General features: G+C 43.7%; 3 protein-coding genes across 18 annotated transcripts in view; 1 reads left to right on the forward strand and 2 right to left on the reverse strand.

Annotated features, from left to right (window-relative positions):
- Nucleotides 1-10,887, reverse strand: part of HSD11B1 (hydroxysteroid 11-beta dehydrogenase 1) — a 55,073-nt gene extending 44,186 nt beyond the window's left edge. For 3 of the 11 annotated variants that reach the window (XM_019821878.3, XM_019821876.3, XM_045049143.1), the window contains exon 1: nt 5,391-5,633. The gene's annotated coding sequence lies outside the window, so the exon portion shown is untranslated. Of the gene's footprint in view, nt 1-722; nt 885-5,390; nt 5,635-10,763 lie in introns of those variants that run through there. The other 8 variants (XM_019821875.3, XM_019821874.3, XM_019821880.3 and 5 more) reach the window with 6 other exon arrangements.
- Nucleotides 10,888-18,300: 7,413 nt separating this feature from the next.
- LAMB3 (laminin subunit beta 3) overlaps nt 18,301-25,976 on the forward strand; it is a 64,548-nt gene continuing 56,872 nt past the window's right edge. For 3 of the 6 annotated variants that reach the window (XM_045048485.1, XM_045048489.1, XM_045048490.1), the window contains exon 1: nt 18,301-18,318. The gene's annotated coding sequence lies outside the window, so the exon portion shown is untranslated. Of the gene's footprint in view, nt 18,319-19,490; nt 19,627-19,705; nt 19,811-19,855; nt 19,875-25,976 lie in introns of those variants that run through there. The other 3 variants (XM_045048486.1, XM_045048488.1, XM_045048487.1) reach the window with 3 other exon arrangements.
- On the reverse strand, nt 18,546-19,214 carry G0S2 (G0/G1 switch 2). The gene has a single exon (XM_011290970.4). The coding sequence runs from the start codon at nt 19,212-19,214 to the stop codon at nt 18,903-18,905; it is 312 nt and encodes a 103-aa protein (XP_011289272.1). The 3' UTR covers nt 18,546-18,902.

Consider the following 25,976-nt stretch of genomic DNA (forward strand, 5'->3'; position numbering starts at 1 on the left):
CACTGGTCACAAAGCCAGCTCTTAAGACATAGAACAAGACAAAAGGAAAAATCTCATATGTACCTTAACAGCTTTAGCTAAAGCCTTGAGTCTGGAGCCATAGTAATAATACCTAGGAGAGATGTGCCACAGGGTTGGGGACTATGTGCTGTTTTATAGTGTACCTCATTGCAAGGAAGTTGCTGAGTGACCATGTCAATATCACTCATTCTATGATCAGTCTGGGAATCTTCTTGAGGTGGCAAACACTCTAACAACGTTTAAATGTTCAGCCTGTGCCCACCAATTTTGTGGCTTTGGCTTCTAAGATGTCCCATAGCAATTGCCATTAAGTTATGTGCATATTAAACTATGGTAAAATTTGTCTAAATAGGTGTTGGTCTGGTGTGAACTGTGAACTCACCAGTCTATGAGGCTGGCTCCAACAGCAGGCTTGTATGGTCTATGCCTGTGTTCTGCCCTATGGTAACTCCTTCTTATGACAAAGGACAGAAAGGATACAGACAAAGGAAAACAAAGACCATCTGTGGAAGGAAACAGATAAGTACTTAAAGAGTAGTCTACCAAGTTTAACCAGAGTTGCTAGACCCAAGGAACTTGTTCCACAGATATTTTCTTCTGCTAACCTAAATTTACAAAGAGAAGAAACGGACTCACCACTCTCACTCCATTAGACTCTGCAGATAAAGATTCTGGGGAACTGACATGGTAAGAAATCTTACCTCTCCCAGCTGTATGTCAGATGTCCCAGGATCTCTGAGCAGCAGGAGTGTCTGGGGTGAGTAGTGTCCAGAGAATGAAAGTATCCTGCTGACTATGGCAGCTGTTGGGAAGGGAGAATTTTCTCTGCCCTTCAAGGTCCTTCTACTGGACTAAGAATCAAACTGACAGGATACAGAGTAACAGAAAATCAAATTTAGTTTCAGGCATACAATGAATCCACACAGACATGGAATTCCAAAGATAATCAGGCTTCAATGAGCTAAGGGGAGTTGTAGGGGCCTGAGGGTACCAAAGGGAGAAAGACCAGGAAGGTAAAAGGAAATGTTTAGAAAACAAAGGTTGCCCTCTTATGCAGATAAATTTCTTAGGTAAAAAGGAATCTCATTTATAGCTCTCTTCCTGGTACAAGTAGGAAGTGAAGGGGAAGATAAAGAACTTTTCCTGAATCTGCTGGGTTTTGATTGCTTGTAACTCAAAATAATGTTCGTGCCAAAGTAGCCCATCTTGGGGTGGCCTGCCCTTAGAGTTCCAAGGGTGTAAAGAAGGAAATATGCTGTTCCATGTGGGCGATGGGCAAGTAGGCAAGGCTTCAGAGGCAAGGTTAACCTTGATTCATATTGAAACAAGAGGAGGAATGCTCCAGGCAAATGAGGAAGGGTAAGCATGGACACTGAGTTGGGTTCCTGGAGTGTGTGTGGGAGAGGGGAGGGCTGGTTTGTAGAACATTCTATGCAGAGAAAGCTGTGTGAGAAAACAGAAGGAGATGTGAAAGAGAATGGCATGTTTGGGAAACTGCAAAGGATTCCATATGGCAGGATCACTGAATTTAAGAGGTGTGGGGTTTTGTGGTTAGAGATCTGCCTGGAGAAGTAAGCAGGAATCACATCTTTGAGAGCCTTGAATATCTACTGCTGGAATCTGTAGTTGTGGCCACTTCCAGACTTGGAACCTCTGTACCCTGGGGTCTCTTTGTCCTTCTTCCAGAGCTCTATTTACTGGCCTTTTGTATTCCCTCATTGCTTTATGTCAAAAATTCTGGGTCCCCTACATTCCTCAGGCTCATCAATCTGGCCTCACTCCCTCCATCAACACGTCACTCCTTCTGCATGCTATGCCTGATCCTCTGGAGGCTTTTGGCCTCCTGGAGCTATGGCCAGCCATGTTCTTGGGCTCCCCAGCCCTGCTGGATTTTTCTACCATGACTTCTACTGGTTGGTTCTGTTTATACTTACCTGAGTTCTCAGTAGCCTTTCTTCACTGCCCCAAAGCATCTTTTTCCCTTGGATTCTGTCTATTTATATTCTCTGGGCTTCCTTCTACTTCTCTGACTATTTCTTCTCAGTGTTCTCTGTAGGCTTCCCTTCCCTTTCGGATTCCTTGAATTTTCAAGTTGGCCTTGATTCTGTTTTCACTCTTTCCTTCTCTCTCTTCCCTAGGAGATTTCCCTCACCTCTATGGCTCCAATTGGGAGACATAGAACCTCCAATTGGGGTTCTATGTTGATGAATCTTAAAATTCTCTATCTCCTGTGCAGCACTGCCTCCTAAGCTTCAGGTGGTGTAACCAACTGTTTACTCAACCTTGCCTTTTTAATGCCTCCTAAACACCTCAAACTCAACATGCCAAAACTGACCTGATTTTTTTAAAACATTTTTTTTAAGTATAATTTATATGCCAGAAAATCATCTTGTGGTAAGTGTACAATTCAACAATTTTTAATAAATTTGCCAAGTTGGGAAACCATCACCTTAACAGAAATTTTAGGACATTTCCATCATCCAAAAAAGATCCCTCTTACCCATTTGCAATTACTCTCTGTTCCTATCCCCAGCTCCATGCAGCCAGCAATCTTCTGTCTTTCATATTAGTGGAATCACATGCTATATGACAGACACAGTGTCTGACTTCTTTGACTTTAGCATAATGTTTTTGAGCTTCACCCATATTGTAGCATGTATCAATACTTTGTTCCTTTTCACTGCCAAATCATATTTCATTATATGGGTATGCCACGTTTTGTTTATCTAGTCACCAATACACAGATGTCTGGAATTTTCCACTTTTTGGCTATTATGAATAAGTGCTTCTGTAAACATTGGTGTCGAAATCTTTGTCTAGACACGTTTGTATTTCTCTTGGGTATATACCCTGGAAGGAGTGCATTGCTGGGTTGTATGGAAAATTTATGTTTAACTTTAAGAAACTGCTAAACTATTATGACTTCGCTATTTTTTATTTATCATATCCTAGGGACCTCTATTTCAATGAATGGCTACACCATTCATCCAATGAATACTCCAGAACCTTGGAACTCCTTCTTTACTCCTCCTTGTCCATATCCCTAAATTCCATTTCTCATCAAGTCTACTCAATTCTACTTCCTAAGTGTCTCTAGACCTATCTCCCAATTTTCACCTTTACTATGAACATCCTAACTCAGGCCACTGTTATTTTCTGCTTTAGGAATCTCCTCATTCTTCTGTCTATCTCACCTCTAATCTATTTATTTAAAAAGAAAGGCTGTGAAACATTTGATGTGCACAAAAAAACAAAGAAGCCATAAATAACTTATAAAGTGTAATAATAGAGTGAAAGCCTTATGCGCCTACCATCGACATGACCATTGCTAACACTTGACCACTGCCAACACTGTGGATGTGCCCTGTGAGCTCTACTCCACCCAGTTCTTCTTCAGTGACTCCCTGTTGTTCTCAGGATAAAGTCCAAACTCACTATTTTATCTTTGTAAGTTCTTCATGAGTTTTGAAATCCTTTCCCAGGGGCCCCTTATCACCACCCCCCAATTCTTTTCCTTAAGGTTCCACCCTTCAAAATCAGTGACCTCCCTGCCCTCCCTTAGACCATGTAAGGAGCTCCCCAAACACTGGGCATTTCTCTTATCATGGCTCCCATCACGGTATTCACAGGTGCTCATTTGCCTGTTTTTCCCAAAACCTAGCTCTGGGACAACAGAGGCCTGGTCTGTCTTGCCATTGTAGCTCTAGTATTTAGCATGGTGTTTGGCACACACTATGTACTCAGCATTTTTTAATGTTTATTTATTTTTTAAAATTTTTTTTAATGTTTATTTATTTCTGAGACAGAGAGAGACAGAGCATGAGTGGGGGAGGGGCAGAGAGAGAGGGGGACACAGAATCCGAAGCAGGCTCCAGGCTCTGAGCTGTCAGTACAGAGCCCGACGCGGGGCTTGAACTCACAAACCGCGAGATCATGACCTGAGCCGAAGCTGGACGCTCAGCCGACTGAGCCACCCAGACGCCCCAGCATTTTTTAATGTTTAAAGGAAAGTGACTTCTATACATCCAGATAAAGATGGCTGGTAGGTATTTGGAGCTCAAGAGAAAGGTCTAGGCCAGAGATGTAGATTTGGGAGAATTAAATCTTGTAAGTTAAAATGGAAACCGTAGGAATAAATGAGACCGTGAGGGAGAGGATGAAGAATAAAAGGGGGGATAGTACACTAACATTTATGGGTTAGGCAGAAGAGGAGAGCCAGTGAAGGAGGGCAAGAAGAAATAAGGAGCACGAGGACCTGAGAGAACAGGGGCAGAGGGTCTCGATGCGATGGGAGAGGTCACAGCCTTGAAGCTCTGGGAGGTCAAGGAAGATGAGAAGTGGCAAAATACCTTGAGTCTTGCATATAAGAATCCCTGGAGACGGTGTCAGAGGGTTCTGAGGAGCTAAAGCCAGGATGCTATGGGTTGGCGAGTAAGGAACATGAAGAAACACCCTGTTTAGTGTGAGCCTGGGGGTACTTTTGAGGAGCTTGAGAAGTATGCAGATCTGAAGGAAGATTCTGATTGTTAGGATGGCAATGAGTTAAGCTTTCATTCAAATGTTTCCGAGCACTTTCCCTGTGCCAGACACTGTGTTAGGCTGAGCATATGTTCACCTTATGGGAAAGATACAGGAGTCCACAGACAGGTATGATTTACACAGCTCTGAAAAAGGGGACTCGAGGAAGCACAGTGAGGGTGGGTAGTGAACCTGTGTCTTCTGCTTCCAAATTCAGTGGGCTCTTCAGTCTAAGATGTTCCTTCCCTTCGATTTTTGGGAGGCAGATGGATGTGGCCTTCCATATCTCTTGGCGGAGGGGGAGGAAGAAGGTGGGGAGAAGAACTCCTCAAAGTCTCCTTTTCCTCAGGCTTGACCACAAATGTACCTCTCACTGTCATCTCTGCCTCTCCTGCTCCCTCCTGATCTTTAGATATCCACACAAGTAAGGCAAGAAAGTCTTTCCCAGGTTGGGTGAATTTTCCATTTTCTGTCCGACAGGAAGGTTCCTGAAGTATGAGGCTTGGAAACTACCCAGGGAAAATGACCTCACAGGAATGGAAGGAGTTTCTCGGTTTAGGATGTTAAGAGTTTTAACAGGCTTCTGCCAGCAGAGGGAGCCCCAGGGTTGGGAGAGGAGGATCCGACAGCAGTGTTTAAAATGGGATGGGGAACTCGTTTCTGGCAATGTTTTTAGCAGTCTGGAGGTATTTATGCATTAAGTTCAGATAAAAGGGGATGAAAGCGGGAAGGAGGGAGGGAGGAAGAGACACTCATAACACACTTGCATATACACAGAAACAGTCACACAGACACACACAAAAAAACACCGTATAACCCCCGCCCCCTCACCCCTCCCTATACGCACTCACAATTTAGGCGCTAGTCCAGTGGTTCCTGAACCCTGCCGCGCAACTGGATCATCTGGGGAAACTAAGGGCAGATTTCCAGGCCTCCTCAAGGCCGCTTCAGTCAGAACCACTAAAGGCGCGACCTAGGAATCTGTATTTGTACAAAGCTCCCCAGGCGATTCTGAAGTAAATGTGGACTGGTGAGCTGCTCTTGGTAATTAGGTAAATACTTTATAGCTCGTTCAGAGATTTAATTTAATGGCTCCAGGCATCAACATGTTGACTGCTAGATCCAATGTAATCCAGGGGAGACCAATGAATAATTAATGAATTTATTAATGAATAACAGAAATCCTTGTTCCTTTCTTCCCCATGCCCTAGTCTCATTCTAAGGCAATTACTGGTTTAAATCTTTTTTTCCCCCCTCTGGGAATCAACTCCATATTTTTAAACAATATGCTTTCATTGTTATTTCTTGATTTTGCAATATTAGAAATTATTTATTTGATTTCCTACTAAGGATTCTTAGGACTTTGCTTTTTCTCACAACATATGCAGACAGACATTTCCTTCCTTCTAGATTCCTAGTACCATTATGTCACAAATTTTAAGTAAACCAATAGTCAGTGTTTATATTGTTATGACCAACTGTTTATAGCACAGCAGTACAATGCATTGCAATGTCATCTCTTCTGATCTCCCCTTCCCTTCTGGGAGTTAATAACCACCTCATTTTTGTTTGCTTACTTCGTTGTCCATGGTCTCCAAATCCTCCGACAAGAGCTGTAAAACTCAAATAAGTTGGTCAAATTCATTGGATAATTTATCCAATTTTTTTCTTTGGAGACAACCCTCCTGGAGCCACGACTCATTCCGTGCCAGTCTGGACTAGGAGCTTGATAGACTGTTCTCTGGGACATTTCCTTTGCCATCCACCTGGAAACTCAGACTTTTTTCTCTCTTGGCTCACTTCCTTATGCATGGTGAGGAAATGTTTTTCAGACCTTGGATGCAGGAGTGATGTTTCACATTAAACATCTTTTTGTGGCATTCATCCATCAGACCTTGGCCACATAAACCCCAGTGAGGCAGCTCTGTCTGCTTGTCTTTACATTCCCCTTGATTCATAGTTTGGGTAAGGATTTCTAGATTGAAGGTTGTTTTCTCTTGGAATGGGAAGACACTGCTATATTGCCTTTCGATTTCTAGCTTCCAGTATTGATACTGAGAAGTCCAGTTACTCTCTGGATTCCTAATCCTTGGTTTGTGAACTATTTTTCTTCTCTTTAGAATTTTTGGGATCCCTTTATTCCTGGGGTTCTAACATTTCTAATAATACACTTTGGGGAGAAGTGGGTTTTTTTTTTTTTTTTTCATTCGTTGTTTTGAGTACTCAGTGGATCCTTTCAATGTGGAAATTAAAATCTTTCATCACAGGAAATTTTGGAGAAATTATCTTCTTTAAAAAATTTTTAATTAATTAATATTTAAAGAAATTTTTATTTATTTATTTTGAGAGAGAGAGTACATGAGGGAGGGGCAGAGAGAGAGGGAAACAGAGAGAATCCCAGGCAGGCTCTGAGCTGCCAGTATAGATCCCCACATAGGGCTTGATCCAATGAATGGTGAGATCATGACCTGAGCCAATATCAAGAGTTGGATGCTTAACTGACTGAGCCACCCACGTGCCCCTGGGGGAAGTTATCTTTTTGATTAATGTATTCCCCTCCATTTTCTCCTGCTCTCTTTTTGGAATTCTAATTAGAAGGTGTCAGAGCTCCTTGACTGATCCTGTAGGTTTCTTACTGTTTTTGTCTTGTTTTCCATCTCTTTCCCTTTTTATCCTATTTTCTGGGATATTCTGTCAATTTTATCTTCCAGTGTTTTGTTTTAATTTTTCAATTTCTAGTTGCATTTTTATTTTAAAAAGCTCTTTCTTGTTCTCTAGTATTTTTAAAAAACAGTGGCTTCCTGATCTTTATTCATGGATGCACTGTCTTCCCTTATCTCTGGGGAGATTTTAATGTTGCCATGGCTGTTGTTAACAATTTCTTTTGCTCTCTGGATGTTGGAGTCTCCATCTTCAATGCCAGAGGCTTTCATTCCATGCTTGGTAATGCTTGGAGTCCATTCCTTGGCTGCTGGAAGTTTTGTGTGCAAGGGCAGGGCTTGCCAATTGCTGGATTCTACTACAAGATAATCCAGAGAGTGCTTGGCAGTTTCATTGGCAGACCCCATTGTCAGTGTCTGTAGTCTTCTCTTCTTTGGTTGGGCACTTTCTACAAGGAGCAATCGTGAATTCTTCTGGCTAGTGCGGGCTGGAGTAGGGTGAATGGAGACGGGGGTAAACTGCGCAGTTCGTGTTCTGGGAGCTGGGCCAGGATAAGGGGCTGGGGAATCTCATCTTTCAGTATTGAATCTTTCTGTAATCCTTCTGTTTCTAGATCTGTGCCTAACCCCACCCTTTGCTCTGCCTGGTGTCCCTGTGACTGGTCCCTCTTGGCCAGTTTCTCCAGAAAATAAGCTTTCTTTTTTCATTGGAGGGCAAGAGAGGGAATCTGGAGTGTCTCTTATCCTTCCCCTCATTTCTCTGGCTGTGTTCTAAGGTTCCCAATGCCCTGATCCCCGAGACTCTCCTGTACTCTGTGGCCTCTTGTGGGCTTCCCATCATGGGTACTTGGGCTTCAGCAATCACTGCTTTGCTAAGTCACTTATCACTCATCCATCCACTTTGCATCTTCCAAAGGGTGTTGACATCTCTCATCTGCTGTTTCTATTCCAGTTCTCTTTGTCCTTGTGGTTTATAGGATGCAAATTCTTCTACTGTGATCAGTGCATTTTGTCAGGAAGCAGAAACTAATGTTAGTTCAACTGCCACATTTAACCCTAGACAGCTCCTTTGAGTAGTCTGTCAGGCTTGACATGATGGGAAGCTTATAGCAGTGACATCTTCTATTTCCCCCCGAGTTACTCAAGAGTCAAGAACATGTAAATGAGACTTTTATGAAATAATTTTAATGGAAGAAAATGAGGGGAAATATTTCATTTGTTCATTCATCCATCCCCCACCCCCCAAACATTTATTGAGCACTAATATATGCCCAGACTGTGCTAGGTGCCAGGAATATAGAAGCTGAGCAATATTTGGTATCTTCCTTTGAGGAAATTATAGTTAAGTATAAGGAAGGTAAGCAAGTAAATCAAAGTTCATAATAGCATAATAATATGCTATAATAAGGGTGTGCAAAGGGTATATATGGGAATATAGCGGTAGGGTATCCAGATCAGTCTAGGACAGTGGGAAAGTCTTCCAGGAGGAGGTGGCCCTGGAGCTAAGTGTTGAAGGACAAATACAAATGACAGAGATGAAGAAGATGGAGGAAGGGCATTCCAAATAAAGAGAACTGCATGTGTTCAGACAAGGAGTCTAGAAATAGCATGATATGTCAGAGGAACCTCAAGTAGATTGAAATGGCCAGAGCAAGGGTCTCCGTTGGGGAGTGGCTTGAGTGAGAGTATAATGGTCATTGAACTATAAATATCTATGTTAGTCTGGAGCATGATCCTGGGTCTACCGATGAGAGATGCAGAAATAATAATAATATCCTATTCCCTCTGTGAATTTGAGCAAATTTTTAAAATGTCATTTGTAAAATGAGACTACTATGAGATTATATAAAGATATGAAGTATGCAAAATTCTGGGTCAGTGGTAGGAATTTAAAATATTCTAGTTGTCTTCTGACAAACCTGCCTTAAATCTTTCTACTCTCTCTAGTCCCCTAACAGTTATAAAACAGATTCTGGAAAAGCTTAACTGTTAGGAAAATCTTTTCCTTCTTTCCATTTCTGCCAGGCAAGGATTACATGAGCATCTTTTAACTGAATATTTTTTTAATCAGCAGATGCAGTGTTTATGAATTCTTGGGTGTCTGGGGGCACCTTCCTGTAAAGGCTGGGTGGTTATTTTACAGGGCCCTTGGGTAGGACCAGAAGAAATGAGTTCCAGTCTCCTCTCCACCATGAACATATATGTGACCTTGGGCAAGGCCCTTTCCCTGTCTTGGCTTCGATTCCCTCACCTGGCAAACAAGAGGAATTAAATTAGATTATCTTTAAGATTTATTCCAGCTTAGAAATTGGATGCAGGGAGGTTTTAGCTGTACTGATACTAGGAGGGAGGGAGGATTTTTGGATTTTACTTTCATATCATTTATTTTCATATCATGTAATATTTTCACATATCATGAAAAGGGAAAGGCAATTCCTGTCCAATCTCGGCAAGCAAGCAGAAGTAAGATTCTTTAGAATCATCTCTCCTTACCTCTCCCACTCTCCTTTCAGCTTCTGACTGATTTACTCACACAAACCCCAAAGAATGATGCTGGCACCAAAAACAAAACAAAACAAAACCGCCCCCCCAACCCCAACTTCCATGTGCGTCCTTCTGAACTGTTACGCACTGTTGGAAAGGTTGGGGGACAGGGACTCTTAAAAGCCAACTGTTGTGAACATACATCATCATTGCCTAGAGGTGCTTTCCAAAGCATGAGTCCAGCTCTCTTAATCCCTCCAAGTGACTGGATCGGTCAACTACAACCTTCTGGATGGTACTGTCTATTGATGGCAAGTGACGGTTTGGGTAAACGGTGGGGGTGGGGAATGGCATTTCCTGTTCCTGTCGGTTTCTCCAACCGACCCGAAAGAAGTGCCTTTGAATTGTCCCCAACAGGCCCTTTTAAGGCTCACAGGGTCAGTACCCTGAGCATTCAGGCTGGACGGGGGCTAAGGCATAGGTGAACAGCACGTGGAGATTTTTGATTGACAACTTTAAGCCTCCCTTGGTGCATTGAACAAGACTTCTTGAGATAAAATGAGCCTTCCTCAAGGCTCCTGGTTTCAATATTAATAATATTGAAGGAGCTGATGATCGGATGCAGAATGCAGATATCAGCATTCTCAGCAACTCCCAAGATACAGCCTGGTGTTTGTGCTCTGTCATCGGTTTAAAGCCAATTTTAAAAAAAAATGCTTACGACCTGCAATCTTTGTATGATTTCAAAAGAACAGGCAGAGTTTTTAAAACAATTTTTGCAACTTTTTGTTCCAACTTAACTTTCTGTCCCAAAATGATCAGAATGCTCTCAGTGCCAGTAACAGACGCCTGGTTCCATCTGCGTCTTATCATATCTTCCCTCCTACACATTTCAAATCTCATCGGGCATTTTTTTTTTTTGACCAGCATTTGACATTGAAATCTTTCTTCAGCCCAGCCCTCCAGTTTATTCCAATAGATGCATTACTTCAATAGCGTTTTCTCGAAGACCTACTACGGACTAGGCCCTGACACAAACAGTGATGCTATCATATATAATGTGATTTTAAAAAGTCTTACCTTGAGGTTTCAACCAAGTGTGACTTCTTTTTATTGATCTCCTTTTTCCTTTTGCTTCTTTTCTCCCTTTCCCTCCTCCTCTGCTTTCCCTTCTGTTTCATCTCTCTCTTTCTCTGCGGTTTCCCACTCTTTGGGGAGGGGCAGGATTTCCTGCTCTGAAGTTGGTTGGTTTCTGGGAGGAGTCAGAAGACCTGATTCGGGACTGGAACCAGCTGGTCTGCCACCTGATACAAGAAGGTGAAACCCAGGCCAAGGAAGAAGGCTCTTAGGCTAGGACGGAGCTTGCAGCCAGGAGGCGCTGGGAGAGGAGCCCCGAAGGGAAGCCAGAGTGGGCCAGTCCTTGCCGCAGGCAGGCGGAGAGTCCAGGGTTCCCCAAGGAAGCCCATGGTGGGAAGGATTGAAAGTGGTCCTGGTTGCCCTGGAGACTTATCCATTACTGTTGTTAGCTCCCCACATGCCAGAGGCACGCTAGGCAGAACCCCGTCCCACCCTTAGCAAAAGCTCACTCTCACATTCCTGGCTTTGCCTCAAAGGAAAGTACTGAAACAAGACCTGGGTTTGGGCCGATTTTCCTTCTCTACCAGGAGAGACTCTAGGATCCAGTGTGCTCTGTGAGACCTGTGTGTCTACACATTTCTCAATTATAAACTCCTTAGGAAGTCCTCTAAGGACATAAACGATTATGGTGATCACATCAGCAGGAGCAGAGCATAGACGGTAGAGGGAAAGACAGGAACCTGCAACAAGATCTCCATGGGGTTGGGGCTCCGTATTATTCCACAATAATTCCAGCCTGATTCACACCAATTAATGTTGGAGGATCATACTCCAGTTTAGAAGTTTTGTTCTTTTGGAATAAGGCATGGACAACAGTGTGCCAATTAAAAAGTTCACTTTCTTGGGGCGCCTGGGTCACTCAGTCGGTTAAGCAGCGACTTCAGCTCAGGTCATGATCTCACAGTTTGTGGGTTCCAGCCCCACGTCAGGCTCCATGCTGACAGCTCAGAGCCTGGAGCCTGCTCTGGTTTCTGTGTCTCCTTCACTCTCTCCCCTCCCTGCTCATGTTTGCTCTCTCTCTCAAAAATAAATAAACATTAAGAAAAATTTTTTTAAAGTTCGCTTTCTTTATCCGCTCATTTATTCACTATTCAACAGATATTTAACGAGCACCTACCCCATGCCAGGCATTAGTGTAGGATCTGGGAACAGAGGGCTAGCCAAACTAGACATAGCCCCACCCTGATGGAGAGTATGATTGACATGGTCAAACAGTGGTGTCTCTGAGAGTAGGGGGCATAAATTTAAAGGAAGGACTGGAATTGTTGGGTGCTAATGTCTCTCTTGGAACAGCATCACTGGACAGATTTTGGACAGTTATCTTTCTGTTTCTTAGTCAAATGGGACATTGGTTCTTTCAACAATGGTTTTGCTTGCACTAACTTTAAGTATCCTTATCTATAGGCTCCCAGGTTTGTTTTTTTTTTTAATGGTTATTTATTTATTTTGAGAGAGAGAGAGAGAAAGAATGTGAGCTTGAGCGGGGGGCAGGGGGAGGCAGAGGGGCAGAGAGAGGGAGAGAGAATCCCAAACTGTCAGCTCGGAACCCCACGGGGTAAGGTCATGACCTGAGCCAAAATCAAGAGTGATGCTTAACCAACTGAGCCACCTAGGCAGCCCTAGGCTCTCAATTCTTAAAACATAGAAGAGTTTTTTTGTCTTGTTTTTCTTTCAAGAGACAGTGTTCGTTTTATTTATTTATTTATTTATTTATTTATTTATTTATTTATTTATTATTTTTTTATCTAGAGAACCATACGTGCTATTGATTTCTAGCTTATTCACCCTCTAAGGCTCTCTGAAACTGTTTAGCCCCATATTGGACATTTGGGATTATTTTTATCTCTCATTAAATCCCCTAATTTATATTTGAGCCCTAAGAGAAAGAGATAAGAACTGAAAAAGACAAGTCTCCTTTACTTCAACTGTTGGGTCTACTCCAGAATACTCTGAAAATTTCCTGAAGTCTGTTTTCATTTTTATTTAATTTATAATTTTAAATCTTTGTCCAATGTACCTTTAAAAGAAAGGCTTCTGGAATTGTCTTTTGTACTGTATTTTTTTCTTGCTTTCTTAAGGCACTTTTTTTTCTTTCATTTTACATGGCTGAGTTATTTAAAATTTTTTCTTTCTTCCCTGCTGCTTTTAAATATTTTTTCTACAGCTGAAGGACTAACAATTAATTGATCAATTTGGTACAGATCTGTAGCCCAGAGCAATAAGTACCTAATAAAATCCTGAATTATTTAACAAATTTCTCCCTGGCTAGGTTTGGGAAACTCTTTAATTACAACTCTTAATATGGCTCCAGACCAGGTTTTAAATTTAGCTCGTTTAAAAAATATATTTATTTATTTATTTATTTATTTATTTATCAAATGTTTATTTATTCATTTTTGAGAGAGACTGGGGGCAGGGGAGAGGCAGAGACAGAGGGAGAGAGAGCATTCCAAGCAGGATCCACACTGTCAGTGCAAAGCTGGATGTGGGGCTTGATCTCACCAACCATGAGATCGGGACCTGAACCATAATCAAGAGTCAGACGCTTAACCGATTGAGCCACCTAGGCACCCCCAAAATTCAATTTATTTAAATCAAAAAACAAAAGAAACAAACAACAAAGCCCTCAAAACAGGTCACCCAACTTCTTTAGGACTGCCTTCTGGTTTAGCAATTTTACAGTGTGATGGCTTTTTTTCCCCAGAGAAAACTCTGATAAAAGTATGGTCTATATAGAAGCAGGTAAAGATGAGTAGAAAGAGAGAAATGAAATGAGACTGGGTGTCAGAAGGTATCAGAGTCTTTGAGTGAGACTCTGCTGGAGTTAGAATTTTCCTTTTTAGGCCTCAGCCTACCATTAAAGAAGCAAACTACTGACTCTAGATTTCTGGAGTTCATCTTAAATGCCTTAATTTATCTGGAGTTCCCCCTAAATGAATTAATTTACTGATTTTGACATGTCAAAAGTTCCTCCATGGTGGCCATTGTTATTCTAACTCAGTTTTTGTCCTTTATCAAAGTAAGCACAAGAGTTAGGATCACAGGGCGGCTTTATAAGGGAAGTAGGAGTTCTTCCAAGAGGAGGTTGCAATTTTGATGTAGAAGAACCCAAGAAAGACAAAAGAGGCTGTTTAGTAAGAGTGTGTGCTTGGGTGCCCTTTCTAAGCAAAGGTTAGGAAAGGGCCATGCAGTCAATGACCTGACAATGTTTGACCCCGGAATACAGACTAAAAAATGACCTTCTTTCACATGTTGACCAGACAGAGAGTACTCTCATGAACGTTTTGTAGGGGACCCAAAGCTAAGTTTGGCCAATTGCCTTTTCCTGAATTGGGCATCCGTCTAATGGATCTGCAACTGTTATCCCTTAGGCCAGCTTGGACTGGATTGGCGGCTTATTGAACCATTCCCTATGAAACACTCCCTTATACCTATGTTAGAAATAAGGTGCTCCAGAACAAAACAAAAACAGTTTCATAAGACAAGACTTTATAATATAGACAAACAAAAGCAAAGGGAAAGTGAGCAGCAGGGGAATAAGCAGTTTAATGATAAAAATAGTTATCAAATGGTATATCTCCCAAACCGAAGGTCTAATAACCTTATACAAAGGCCTAGGTATAATAATTTACTAGCATGTACACCTGTAAACTAAAATATCGAATTACTTTGTACAAACACTGAGGTCTAATGATTTTATACAAAGACCTACTTGGTTATAAATCATATAGGTGGTGAAAAGTCAGTGAAACCACTGGAGTTCAGATTGTCATTGGAACTGACTTAACTGGCAGCAGATAGAAGGACAGATAGAGTTTGGGCACAATGAACCCAGTAAGCTCATGTGTTGCCTTCTGGGAAACAAGAAAGTTAGAGATTGGCGTACTTTCCCAGACTTAAGTGGGCTGACATCACCTATAGAAGCATATTTACTTGTTGACTGCCTGGCATTCTGAAATGTATTTATGGGGTGAGTCATTTACTGATTGGTTGACCCTCAGAAGTTAGGGACTATCACTGACTGGTTAGCTTTGTAAAAGTGTGTTAACTGAGATGAGTTATCATTCATTGAGCCAATGGATTTAAAACTGATTCTGGATACTGTGATTATAGGAACAATCAAACTTGTCCTAAGAATGTGGCAGTTAAAAAAAAAAACTATTTAATGTTTATTTTTGAGAGAGAGAGAGACAGAGTGTAGCGGGCAAGGGGTAGAGAGAGAGGGAGACACAGAATCTGAAGCAGGCTCCATCCGGGCTCAAAGCTGTCAGCAGAGAGCCCAATGTGGGGCTTGAACTCACGGACTGCGAGATCATGACCTGAGCGGAAGTCGGATGCTTAACCCACTGAGCCATCCAGGTGCCCTGAAACTTTTTTTTTTTGAAGTTTATTCATTTATTTTGAGAGACAGAGCAGGGAGGGTGAGAAAGGAGAGAAAATCCCAAGCAGGCTCTGTGCTGTCAGTGCAGCGCCTGATGCAGGGCTCAAACTCACTAACCCACTAACCCTGAGATCATGACCTGAGCCGAAACCAAGAGTCAGACCAGACGCTTAACTAATTGAGCTGCTCAGGTGCCCGTGGCAACTTTTTAATATTCTCACAGTTGATACCAACTATTTGTCTTCACTACAACAAGTGTAAGTTGAAATTTGATACAACAGAAAATTACATATTTACTTATATTAATAGATCGGAGTTTTGTGGTGTTTTGTAAAGAGCAACGTAACTAATAAGTGTTTCACTATGACGAAGTTTGAGAACCATTAGATACCACCACTAGATTAGGGTGTTTCCTAAGAGGCAAAAGTATTAGTTAGATAACTTAATCAGGAAATAGTTTATTTTTTGAATTAAATTCATTATTTTTAATATTCATCCAGCAAGAAGGAAAATATTTGGCAACATGCTGAGAGGAAGAACACAGACACTGGAAACATAGAGAGGGTGTGTGTGTTGGGACCTCAAAGGTCATAAGACTAATCTCCCTCCAAGTTCAGAAATCTCCTTTCCAATTTATACCACCCCTCACAGATGATTTCCAATCTCTGCTTGCATGCTTTAAGTAATGAGGCACTTACTACACATCACAAAGAAACTCATATTTTGAATTATTCTGATTTCTTAATGACCTAAGATCTGCTTCCTTGTACTTCTATCTGACAATTCCAGCATTTCCAAGCCACATCAAATAAATCTATTTTACTGACTTTATTGGGTCAATATGGAAGCACTTCAGATATTTGGAGGCAATTGTTATGCAACACTAGTGTATTGTAACTCTAGTGGTCTATTCAATTGTTCTGTAGGTGACAGGGTTTCTGGATTCTTATATGCCCAAGTCACTCTGATCTTAGCAGGTTTTTGTTTGTCACGGTGTCTCTTGAAATATAGCAACAACTTTCATTGGCTGAAAGCTTACTGTATGCCAGGTAGTGCTGTAAGCACTTTACATGCATTATCTCATTTAATTAGCAAAATTATCCCACAAGGAAGGCACAGTTTTATAGATGGGGAAGGAACTTAACTAACCTGAAGCGGGGAATTTATAAGTAACTTTTTCAAGGTCTTAGAGCTAGCAAACAAAGGAGTCAGAATGCAAACCTAAGCATATCCAGGCAATCTTATTTAACTTCTTTGGTTTCCTGCCTGCCAGATTATAAGGTAAAACAAAACCTCCTCCTCATCCCTTTTGCTTGACATTCCACTTCTACTACTAAGATGCTAGGTTTTTTAGCAGGCCTTTGTTGGCTTATATTGAGCTGGCAATTAGTGAAACACCTAGGTCTTTTTCACGTGATCTGCTGCTAGAATAAACCTTTATAATTCTGTGGCCATGCAACTGGATTTTTGGAACTAATTCTGTACTCTTTCTTCTTCCCTGTTCAGTTTCAATTGGTTAGCTTCAGTGCATGGTACTAACCTGTTGAGCCGTTTTGAATCCTGACTCCACTGTCTCAGCTCTGCATCAGCAACAGAATCAATACCTTCTGTCACTTCTCCTAGGTTGATGATAAAATTGCCAATCAGGATAGGGCCAAGGACCATTTTTGTCCCTGTGTTGGGAGAGAGACTTATATCTGACCATAGTCTTTCAAGATCACCTCAAAACCTTGACTCTGAAACTATTAAGCAAACCCTTTTTCCTTCCTTTACTTTAACCTGGGGTTTCTCAACCTTAGCCCTATTGACATTTTGGACTAGAGAATTCTTTGTAGTGGGCAGGGGGACCTGTGCATTATAAGATGTTTAGCAGCATTCCTGGCTTCCTTAGATGCTACTAGTAATGCCCTTCCTCCCCTACCAGACAACCAGAAATGTCTCCAGACATTTTCAAATGTCTTCTGGGTGGGGGTGGGAGTGGGGGAAACAGAACAAAATTGCTCCTTGTTCTTTTGAGTATCAGTGCTCTAACTTCATGAATTGATTACTTGAGCAATCAAGTATTTATTAAGAACCTATTATTTGCCCAGGACTTGATACTTTCAACAAACACTAAAGAGGAAGAGGAAGATAAGGACCTTGATCGTGAGAAGATTATACTTTTTCCCCGGAGGAAGAAGACTCGGATGGGTGTTAACCAGCCTTTTCTCTTTCTAACCTGGAGCTTCTCACTATGATTTGAGTTGATAAAAAGGAAGGTTTGGTAAAGCTAGAGATCCAATTAGCCATTCTTGGCTTGCTTTCTCTTTTCCTACCAGCTGGGAAGCTGGTGCTTCTTTCCTCTCTCTTTCTTTTATTAAGATACAGTTAGAAGAGGGGTGCCTGGATGGCTCCTTCCATTAAGCATCTGACTGCAGCTCAGGTCATGATCTCATGGTTCCTGAGTTCAAGCCCCACGTCAGGCTCTGTGCTGACAGCTCAGAGCCTGGAGCCTGCTTCGGATTCTGTGTCGCCCTCTCTCTCTCTCTGCCCCTCCCCTGCTTGCGCTCTGTCTCTCCCTCAAAAATAAAATCAATATTAAAAAATATATACAGTTAGAAGAAAGGTATCAGTCATAGGAGGCTCTGGTCTGGTGTGAGGTGGCAAATAGCCTTTCTGCCCTAGAACTAATCTGTATCTGCTGTTAGTGTGCTGTAGCTCAGAAGTTGATTTATCTTTTTTTTTTTTTTTTTTTTAAGAAAGACAGACAACCACGTGCAACACCTCATTTGGATGTGTCTGGAGTCTTGGAAGCTTGACTACCCTACGTTCTCCTACAAATGGACCTCGAGAGCTTGTTTGGAGGTTCTAGCAGGGGAGCGCAGCTACTCGTATACCCTTGACAGAAGAACGGTCCTCCTCTATCGGGGAAGGTCGTCCTCTTCGACCGAGCGAGCTCACAGCTTCAGGAGGGACGCACATGGAGCGGTGAGGGAGGAAGGGGACACCCGCCTAGCCAGCCAGATCAGCCGAATCAACCCTGGCGATCAATCGGGGGACAGATGTTGTGGCCAGATCGCCCTCACATCTGAGAAGTTGATTTATCTTCTGATCTTAAAATGCTAAGTCTGATGCAAGGTATAAAAGTTTCTCTCCTGCCACCCCTAACATGAAACAAAAACAAATCTTCAGCATACTTACAAGTGTGTAATATGAACATCAGGGTCCCTAACAGTGAAGCAAACGCTGACTTGGCTTCAGGGAGCTGCTCTTCCCACAGTGCTCCTGCCCCTTCACCAGCATGCTCACCCTCCTTGCTATCTCTCCACCCCAGGGAAACATGGTCAAGGAATCAGATACTGAGATATAGTATAAAAAGATTTTTATTTCAAAATGCAAAATGGTGGTCACCGTAATAATAATAATATAAAAAGCATTTCCCCTCCTTCCACCCTAGTGCAAAATGGTAGATGCACTCAGATAGCTCAAAGATACATAGTTTTGTATGTGTCTTCCTGCAGTGCTGCACAGCAGCAAAACTCAATCCCAAACTCCTTTTGGTGGATCCGTGTGGTAGTTCAGTTCTAGAAGTCAGTGGCTTCTCAGATGTAAGTCCAAACAGCACAGGACTCCTGCTCTCTCCCACTTGGGCCTGACCCTACGCGCGCTCTCTTCTCACACTCAGGCTATCTGTCCCCTCCCTCTGCCGGCTCCCAGGGGTCCTAGGAGGCGTGCAGCCGGTTGGAGAGCGCCCGGCTGCAGAGGACGGCCTCCTGCCGCTTGCCTTTCTCTAGCGGGGCCTGGGTCTCCAGGACCTTCCGTTCCCGGGCGGCCTGCAGCTCGGCCACCGCTGCCTCCCTGTCCCGCAGGCGGCTGGCGGCGGTGAAGGGGCTGCACACAGTCTCCACCAGGCCGATCACCACGCCGAAGAAGGCCAGCACGCTGCCCAGCACGTACAGCTTCACCAGCTTCCGATTGGGCTTCTGGGCCATCATCTCCCTGGCCAGCGGGATTAGCTCCTGCACGGTTTCCATCTCGGGGGCGGGGATGACCTGCGGGAGGAGCGGCGCAGGAAAGGGGCCCGTTCAGCCACGGAAGGATGGCCACGGCCTTCCCGAGCACCCTTCTCTCGGGTGTCCCGCAGGAAGGGGGACCCGCCCCAGACCCCGCCCAACCGCGCTCTGCCCCGCGGGGCTCACCTTGGAGGCGCAGCGCGAGCGGGAGGCAGCGCGAGCGGGGGGCGGCGGCGCGGCGGCGGTCAGCGCGTCCGGGGTCCGGCCGGCCTCTGCGCTCTCCTCCTCTTCGGCAGCCGCGGCTCTTCCAGGTGGAGACTCCGCAGCTGGCACCTTGGCAGCGTCCCGGGGCCGCTTATATCTTTCCTCTGAGACCCGCCTATCGGGCTCCCAGGGCCCCGGGCCAGCGCAGTTCTTGCCAGAGGAAGGAGGGGTGAGGAAGGGGAAGGGGCGGGGCGGGGGAGGGGAGGGACCGGGAAGGGCCCAGGGGAGGCGGCCGCGAGCAGTGCACCTCCAGGCGGTGTGAGCTGCGAGTCCCGGGCAGGGGAGACCGCGGCGGGGGTGCGGGGTGGGGTGCGGCCGCAAAGCAGGAGGTCCCACTCCGGGTCCGCACAAGGGTGAGGACCCGGCACCCTGGGTATCGTGTACAGTTCCGACGTGACTCCTCCTTAAGAAGTGTGGGTGGGTGCGCAGCTTCCCTTGTCTGGGGCGACCCTAGAGGGACCCCTATGAGGACATGGGTTGGGGGCGGGGGAGGTTCTACCTAACCGGAAAATCTTTAGTTTTTATTCCTAAGGGGTGTCATCTTCCCACAGGTGTGGGGATCGGAGGGGAGAAGGCAAGGGGAGGGATCATGGTTAAGGAACGGAACAGGTCTCCAGGCTGTGTGTGTGCTTGTGTTTCTTTCCGGCCTGACTGGTTTTATTCACAGGTGCTTGCATTGCTACGGTAACTTGATAGATAACTATTTATCGAGGGTACCCTTTAATTGCAGGTGTATGTGTGATACGTCTCTGTGCTTGCCTCTGTTGGTGTATGTACTTCTGTGTCAGGGAACTACCATTAAATCCAATGATCCCCACTCCTACTTGAGAAGTGCAGTTTGGGGGTTTGGGGGGACCTGAAGATGGAAAGGGGCTGTTGATAAATTTCCTCTGTGGGTCTGGAATGCAGTTAGTTTATGCTCTCAATAATTATTTGCCACTTCCCTGGGTCTGGGGGTGCCATACCACAGAGCCAGTTCAGCTTAGGGAAAACAGGGGCGGAAGGGTGAGAATAGAGGGTTTGGGTAAGAGTTAAAGAGACAATTCTTGGAGGGCTCCCGGCTGGCTCAGTTCAGAAGAGCATGTGACTCTTGACCTCAGGGTCATGAGTTTAAACCTGACTTTAGGAATAGACATTACTTAAGTAAGACTTAAAAAGAGAGAGCATTCTTTGAAGCAAGTGTGAAGAGAGTAAGATACATTTTGGCCTGGGTGAAAACATCCTCACCTTGGAGTAGGGTGTAAGGATAAAACTTTGGTTATCCACTTATCCGAGTTAGCTAGCAAGAGGGGAAAAGCAGAGGTAATTGGGCCAAAGGGCTGCAAGCAGTGAAGGGAGAGGGCAGGAGGAGGAGGGGGAAATCAGACTGGCCAGAAAATTGTAAAGGTCAGTGATGCAATCTTGCAACAGTTTGTCATAGGCTGAGTGCTGTGAGGAGGGACTGGGTAAAGGGCGGCTTCAGAGATCAAGTGTTTGAGTCCTTGCAAATTTTAACAGTAATCTTTTTTTTTGGGGGGGGGGGGTTGGTGCTGAGGCAGTTTCCCAATTTGGTTAAAAAAGGCAACAATAATAACTACCCTATGTCGTGGCTATTAGTATTTCAGGTAATAAGATCTATATATGCTTGCAGATTGGGCAAGGTTACTTAAATAGCTTTTGTAAAATTCTACATTTTAGTCTGTACCCAAGCAGTCAAGGTGACGTGGGGCCCAACAGGGGTTATTCCTAGACGGTGGTGTCCTGGTGCTTATTGTTCTTTTAATGTTGTCAGACAGGAAATTTGCGCAACAAGGGACCAATTTGAGATTAATATCAATCTTGGCATTTTCTGTGAATCTTCCTTACAATTTTGGAGAAGTCTCCAATACCTGGCAGAAATGATACATGAGCTTTCTCAAGATTTGTGAGTGTTCCAAACATTGTGGCCTCTGGAAGAGTGTATGATGTGTACCTTAATATCAGAGCTTTCACCTGGTTTCTTCTCTGAAAGTGAGTCAGCCCAGCTTTGGACCCAAAACTCTGAAATTGACTCAATAGTAAGCATTTCCGGTATTTCTGTAAATCAAAGACGAAAACCACATGTCTTCCAAGGTCGGCAGACTGTAATTTACCTACAGTTCCCCTTTCTTGTGATTTGCTGTGGCAGAATACATCAGCATCTCAGATAAGTTCCTCTCTTCCCCTCTTTGATAATCTGACTTTGATCCCCAGACCCCACCAGCTTGCTGGCCAGACGGAGACAGACACAGCAGCAGGAGGTATGGATTGGAGTGGCCAGTGCATTTGGTGCTTCTGGTTTAGGTGGTAGCTGGGGCTGAGTGGGAGATGGTGGGAACCGAAGGCTGAGGAATCCAGGGCCACCTCATGTTTAGGAATTTCTGATAGCTCCTCTGTCTAGTGGGGCAAGAGAACCCAACTTCTAGGGTAGCAGGTTAGGTAGGGCTTGAGAAACTAAGCATGTGCTTTGTGCTGATGTCACTTTAGAGATGTAAAGCCTTGTGTTGCATCACACAGGTCAGACACAGGTTATAGCTCTGAAGGCCGGACCAGCTACAGGGTCATCAACCATTTCAGTGTGCCTAGGGCTAAGGGGTTTCCCTGAGTGCAGGAATTAACAGGGCTGAGAGTGGGACAGCTCTGGGTAAACTGGGATAGTTGGTCACCCTACCCTGGAGTCTATCCTAACATTTAATTCTGCCATTTCTGGGAAGGTAGGAAAGGCTAGTTTAAAGTGTGTCTGTTTTCAGGGGGCCTGGGTGGCTCAGTTGGTTAAGCGTCTGTCTCCTGATCTCAGCTCTGGTCATGATCTCATGTTCGCGAGCCCCACGTAGCACTCTGTGCTGATGGCATGGAGCCTGCTTGAGATTCTGTCTTTCCCTGTCTCTCCCCCTCCCCCATTCTCTCTCTCTCTCTCTCTCTCTCTCTCTCTCTCTCTGTCTCTCTCTCTGTCTCTCCCTCTTTCAAATAAATTAAACTAAAAAATTTGTGTTTACAGGGGTGCCTGGGTGACTCAGTAGTCGGTTAAGCATCCGACTTTGGCTCAGGTCATGATCTCATTGTTCATGGGTTCAAGCCCCGTGTCGAGCTCTGTGCTGACAGCTCAGAGCCTGGAGCCTGCTTTGGATTCTGTGTGTGTCTCTCTCTGTGTGTCCCTCCCCTTCTTGCACTGCATCTCTCTCAAAAATAAATAAATGTTACAAAAAATTTTTTTAAAATTTTGTTTATTTTGCTTTCCACATCCCTTTCTCCCAAACATTAAAATACCCAGAGCCATCTGCAGAGGAAACAGTCACAAAGGTACAACAGGTAGTCTTAGGGATAAGTGCAGAGGTGGGATAGAGCTGTCCCAACAACTGTGCTTTGGGGATTGAAGGAACAGGAGACCGAGGCCTTTTGGATGATTGGTTGTATATGAACTTCAATGATTAGTATTATTATTTTGTTACCAGCTCCTTGCTGCCTAACTGCTCACCCCTGGTATTCCAGGAGGCAGGAGGGAGAAGATCATCCATCATAGAAGATAGGATAAAATCATTTGTAAATCTTACGCTCAGTCCTTAGAGTTACTTTCATCTCATGTATGCTAGTTGGAGAGGTTTCTCATCTCTCAAATATCAACGGATGATTTTTATTTTATTTTTTATTTATTATTATTTTTTATTTTATTTTATTTTTATTTCTATATGATTTTAAAATTTATACATGATTTTAGTTTAGTTTATTTATTTTTAAAAGTTTATTTATTTATGTTGAGAGAGTGAGTGGGGGAGGAGCAGAGGGAGACAGGGAGAGACAGAGAATCCCAAGCAGCCTCTGCACTGGCCCCAATGAAGGGTTTGAACTCACAAACCTTGAGATCATGACCTGAGTCCAAGTCAAATACTTAACCAATGGAGCAACCCAGGTGCCCCTTAACAGATGATTTTTAAATCTACGCTCTAACCTTTATCTTCCTCTGGTTTTGTAGATTAGAGTTCTAGAGGCTAGACATTTCTGTGTGAATCTCCTGCTTTTATCAAAAACTTAACACACTTTAAACAAGACTCCCGATATTCTCTGTACTCTTACAAATGAAGTCACCTCAGTATCCTTGTGGCTAGCAGTGCATCTCCATTTTACCCATTCTCTGGGCCTGAGATACTGTGGCATTTTCTTAGAGAGGCTTCTTTCCTGACGGCTCTATCCCACCATTCCCTACTTAGTGTCCTATTTATTTTCTTCATAGCATTTAGTACCTGATTTTATATTGATGAACTGTTGGTTTGCTTTTGTGTTGTCTTCCATGTTAAGCTTCAGTGAGGGCTGGGACTTTGTTTTGCTTTTCACTGTGTCCCTAGAACCTTGTATGATTGTTGACATGTAGTAGGTTCTTAATAGGTAACTATGGGATTAATTAATGTCTTCTCCATTGGACTGGCAAGGGAGGGACTATGTTTATTAAGTTTGCATGCAGTCAGATGTTTAGTGTATGCTCAAAGAAGCATTTAGGGTATTTTTTCTTTTTCTTTTTTTTTTTTTTTTTTTTTTTTTTTTTTTTTTTTTTTTGGTAGGCTCTAGGCCCATCATGGGGCTTGAACTCACAACCCCTTGATCAAGAGTTGCAAACTCCACCTACTGAACCAACCAGTAGGCATCCCACTGTTTTTGGGTTTTGACAGTTTTCTTTTCTCCTTGTCCTTCTTCTCCTTCTCCTTCTTCTCCTTCTTCTTCTTTGCCTTTCGTCTTGTCCTCTGTAATCCATTTCAAACACTACCACCAAATAAATCTTCCTAAAATTAGATTTTTATTCTTAATGCCTGTTTAAATCCCAGATCATTTCTCATTGCCTACATGAACCTGGATTCTGCATATTGGATTTACTTGATCAGTATTCCTGGAATCTGATACTTCTATGATCTGCCCTTCCCTACTCATCTCCATTCCATTCTATTCCATTATATTCCATTCTCCAACTAGAACCCTTTGCTCCACAGATGGGTTTCTCATAGCCCGAGTCCATTCTCATTGTGGTTGCCTCACTTTTGCTCATAATCCTCCTACCTGAAATGCGGTTGTCTTTCTCCTCTGTCTTCCTTCCTTCAGTTCATGTACTCAGAGAAGCCACCAGCACACCCTGATCTCTCTTTTCTGTGAATTTCAGCTGCCTTTGTGGCTCATTCTGCACGGGTTGGCACTGCATTGTGTACTGTTCTCTACAGCTCTCTCATTGTTCCCTGTGGGCTAGCCCTGTCTCTGTGGAAGACCAGATCTTTGTACCTTTCATGGTGCTAATGTATAATAGGGGCTTAGTCAATACTAGTTAGATTGACCTGAAAGTCAGTATTGAGACAGAGATTACAAAATGATCAGACTCTCTTGGGATGTCATTTTAGGCACAGTAGCTTGTCCTTGGCTCAGAGCCTTGGGGTCAAAATTGCCCAAGACCTGGCAACTTGGCTTAGTTCCTTCCACTCTGTCTTCCTCACCTTTCACTTCCACTCCCAACATAGTGTCTGACATTGCAGGGATTGGCTTATTCTGGGGCACTCCTCCAGCCTGCTCCTGGGGCCTCAGGGTCTTGGCAAATCAACACTGATGAGCAGACCCTTGGTAGACATTTTGCTTTAGTCCCTCATGGCCTCTGGCCAAGCAGAGTCACTATCTGCTGGGCCATGCAGGATGTGCTGGGAGCAACACCCTACTGCCCACATACCATGTCTGAATCGCACTGCTCTACTTTGTAAGGTTGAATCAGCGCAGGGAATTTTTCTCAAGCTCAAATCCCAGCTAGACTTAACAGAATAGGGTTCTGGAGTCAAACAGACTTGGGTTCATTCAAGACCTGGCTTCTCTTACCAGGGTCTGACCTTGGACAAGTGACCTAACTTCTCTAGTCTCCATTTCCTCATCTGTAAAGTGGGGTTGATGATAACACCTATGAAATGAGATGTGATAAAGACTGGATGAGCTAGAGAACTGGAAAAGGCTTAGCAGTCTGGCACAAATGAAGCAATCAATACATGTCATTGATTCAGTCATTACTCTGTTGTCTTTGCCCCCTGCTTGTGTCAGCAATTCTTGTAGTCCTTTATCCCAGCCCAGGTCATTCACATTCTCTAGGTGACATATAGTCAGCAATAAGATCCAAAAACACTTGTTGAAGGGGCGCCTGGGTGGCTCAGTTGGTTAAGTGTCTGACTATTCGTTTTGGGGTGCCTGGATGGCTCATTCCGTTAAGCATCTGACTTAGGCTCCGGTCATGATCTTGTGGTTCATGAGTTCAAGCTCCACGTGGGTCTCTGGGCTGACAGCTCAGAGCCTGGAGCCTGCTTTGGATTCTGTGTCTCCCTCTCTCTCTCTCTGCCCCACCCCCCCAAAAAAATAAATTAACATTTGGGGGGAAAAAAAACCAAAAACATTTGTTGAAGCCAGCCATGTATCCATTACTGTGTTAAGTATAGTTATAGAAAGCAAAATACAACATTGTTTAAAAAATATATATATTTGAGAGAGAGAGCAAAGGGGAGGGGCAGAGAAAGA

The sequence above is a fragment of the Felis catus genome, chromosome F1, assembly GCF_018350175.1.
Source record: "Felis catus isolate Fca126 chromosome F1, F.catus_Fca126_mat1.0, whole genome shotgun sequence".
NCBI lineage: Eukaryota > Metazoa > Chordata > Mammalia > Carnivora > Felidae > Felis > Felis catus.

What these genes read in the sequence shown, in the direction of transcription:
- G0S2 (XM_011290970.4), bottom strand. Translation starts at nt 19,214, where the DNA reads ATGGAAACCGTGCAGGAGCTAATCCCGCTGGCCAGGGAGATGATGGCC.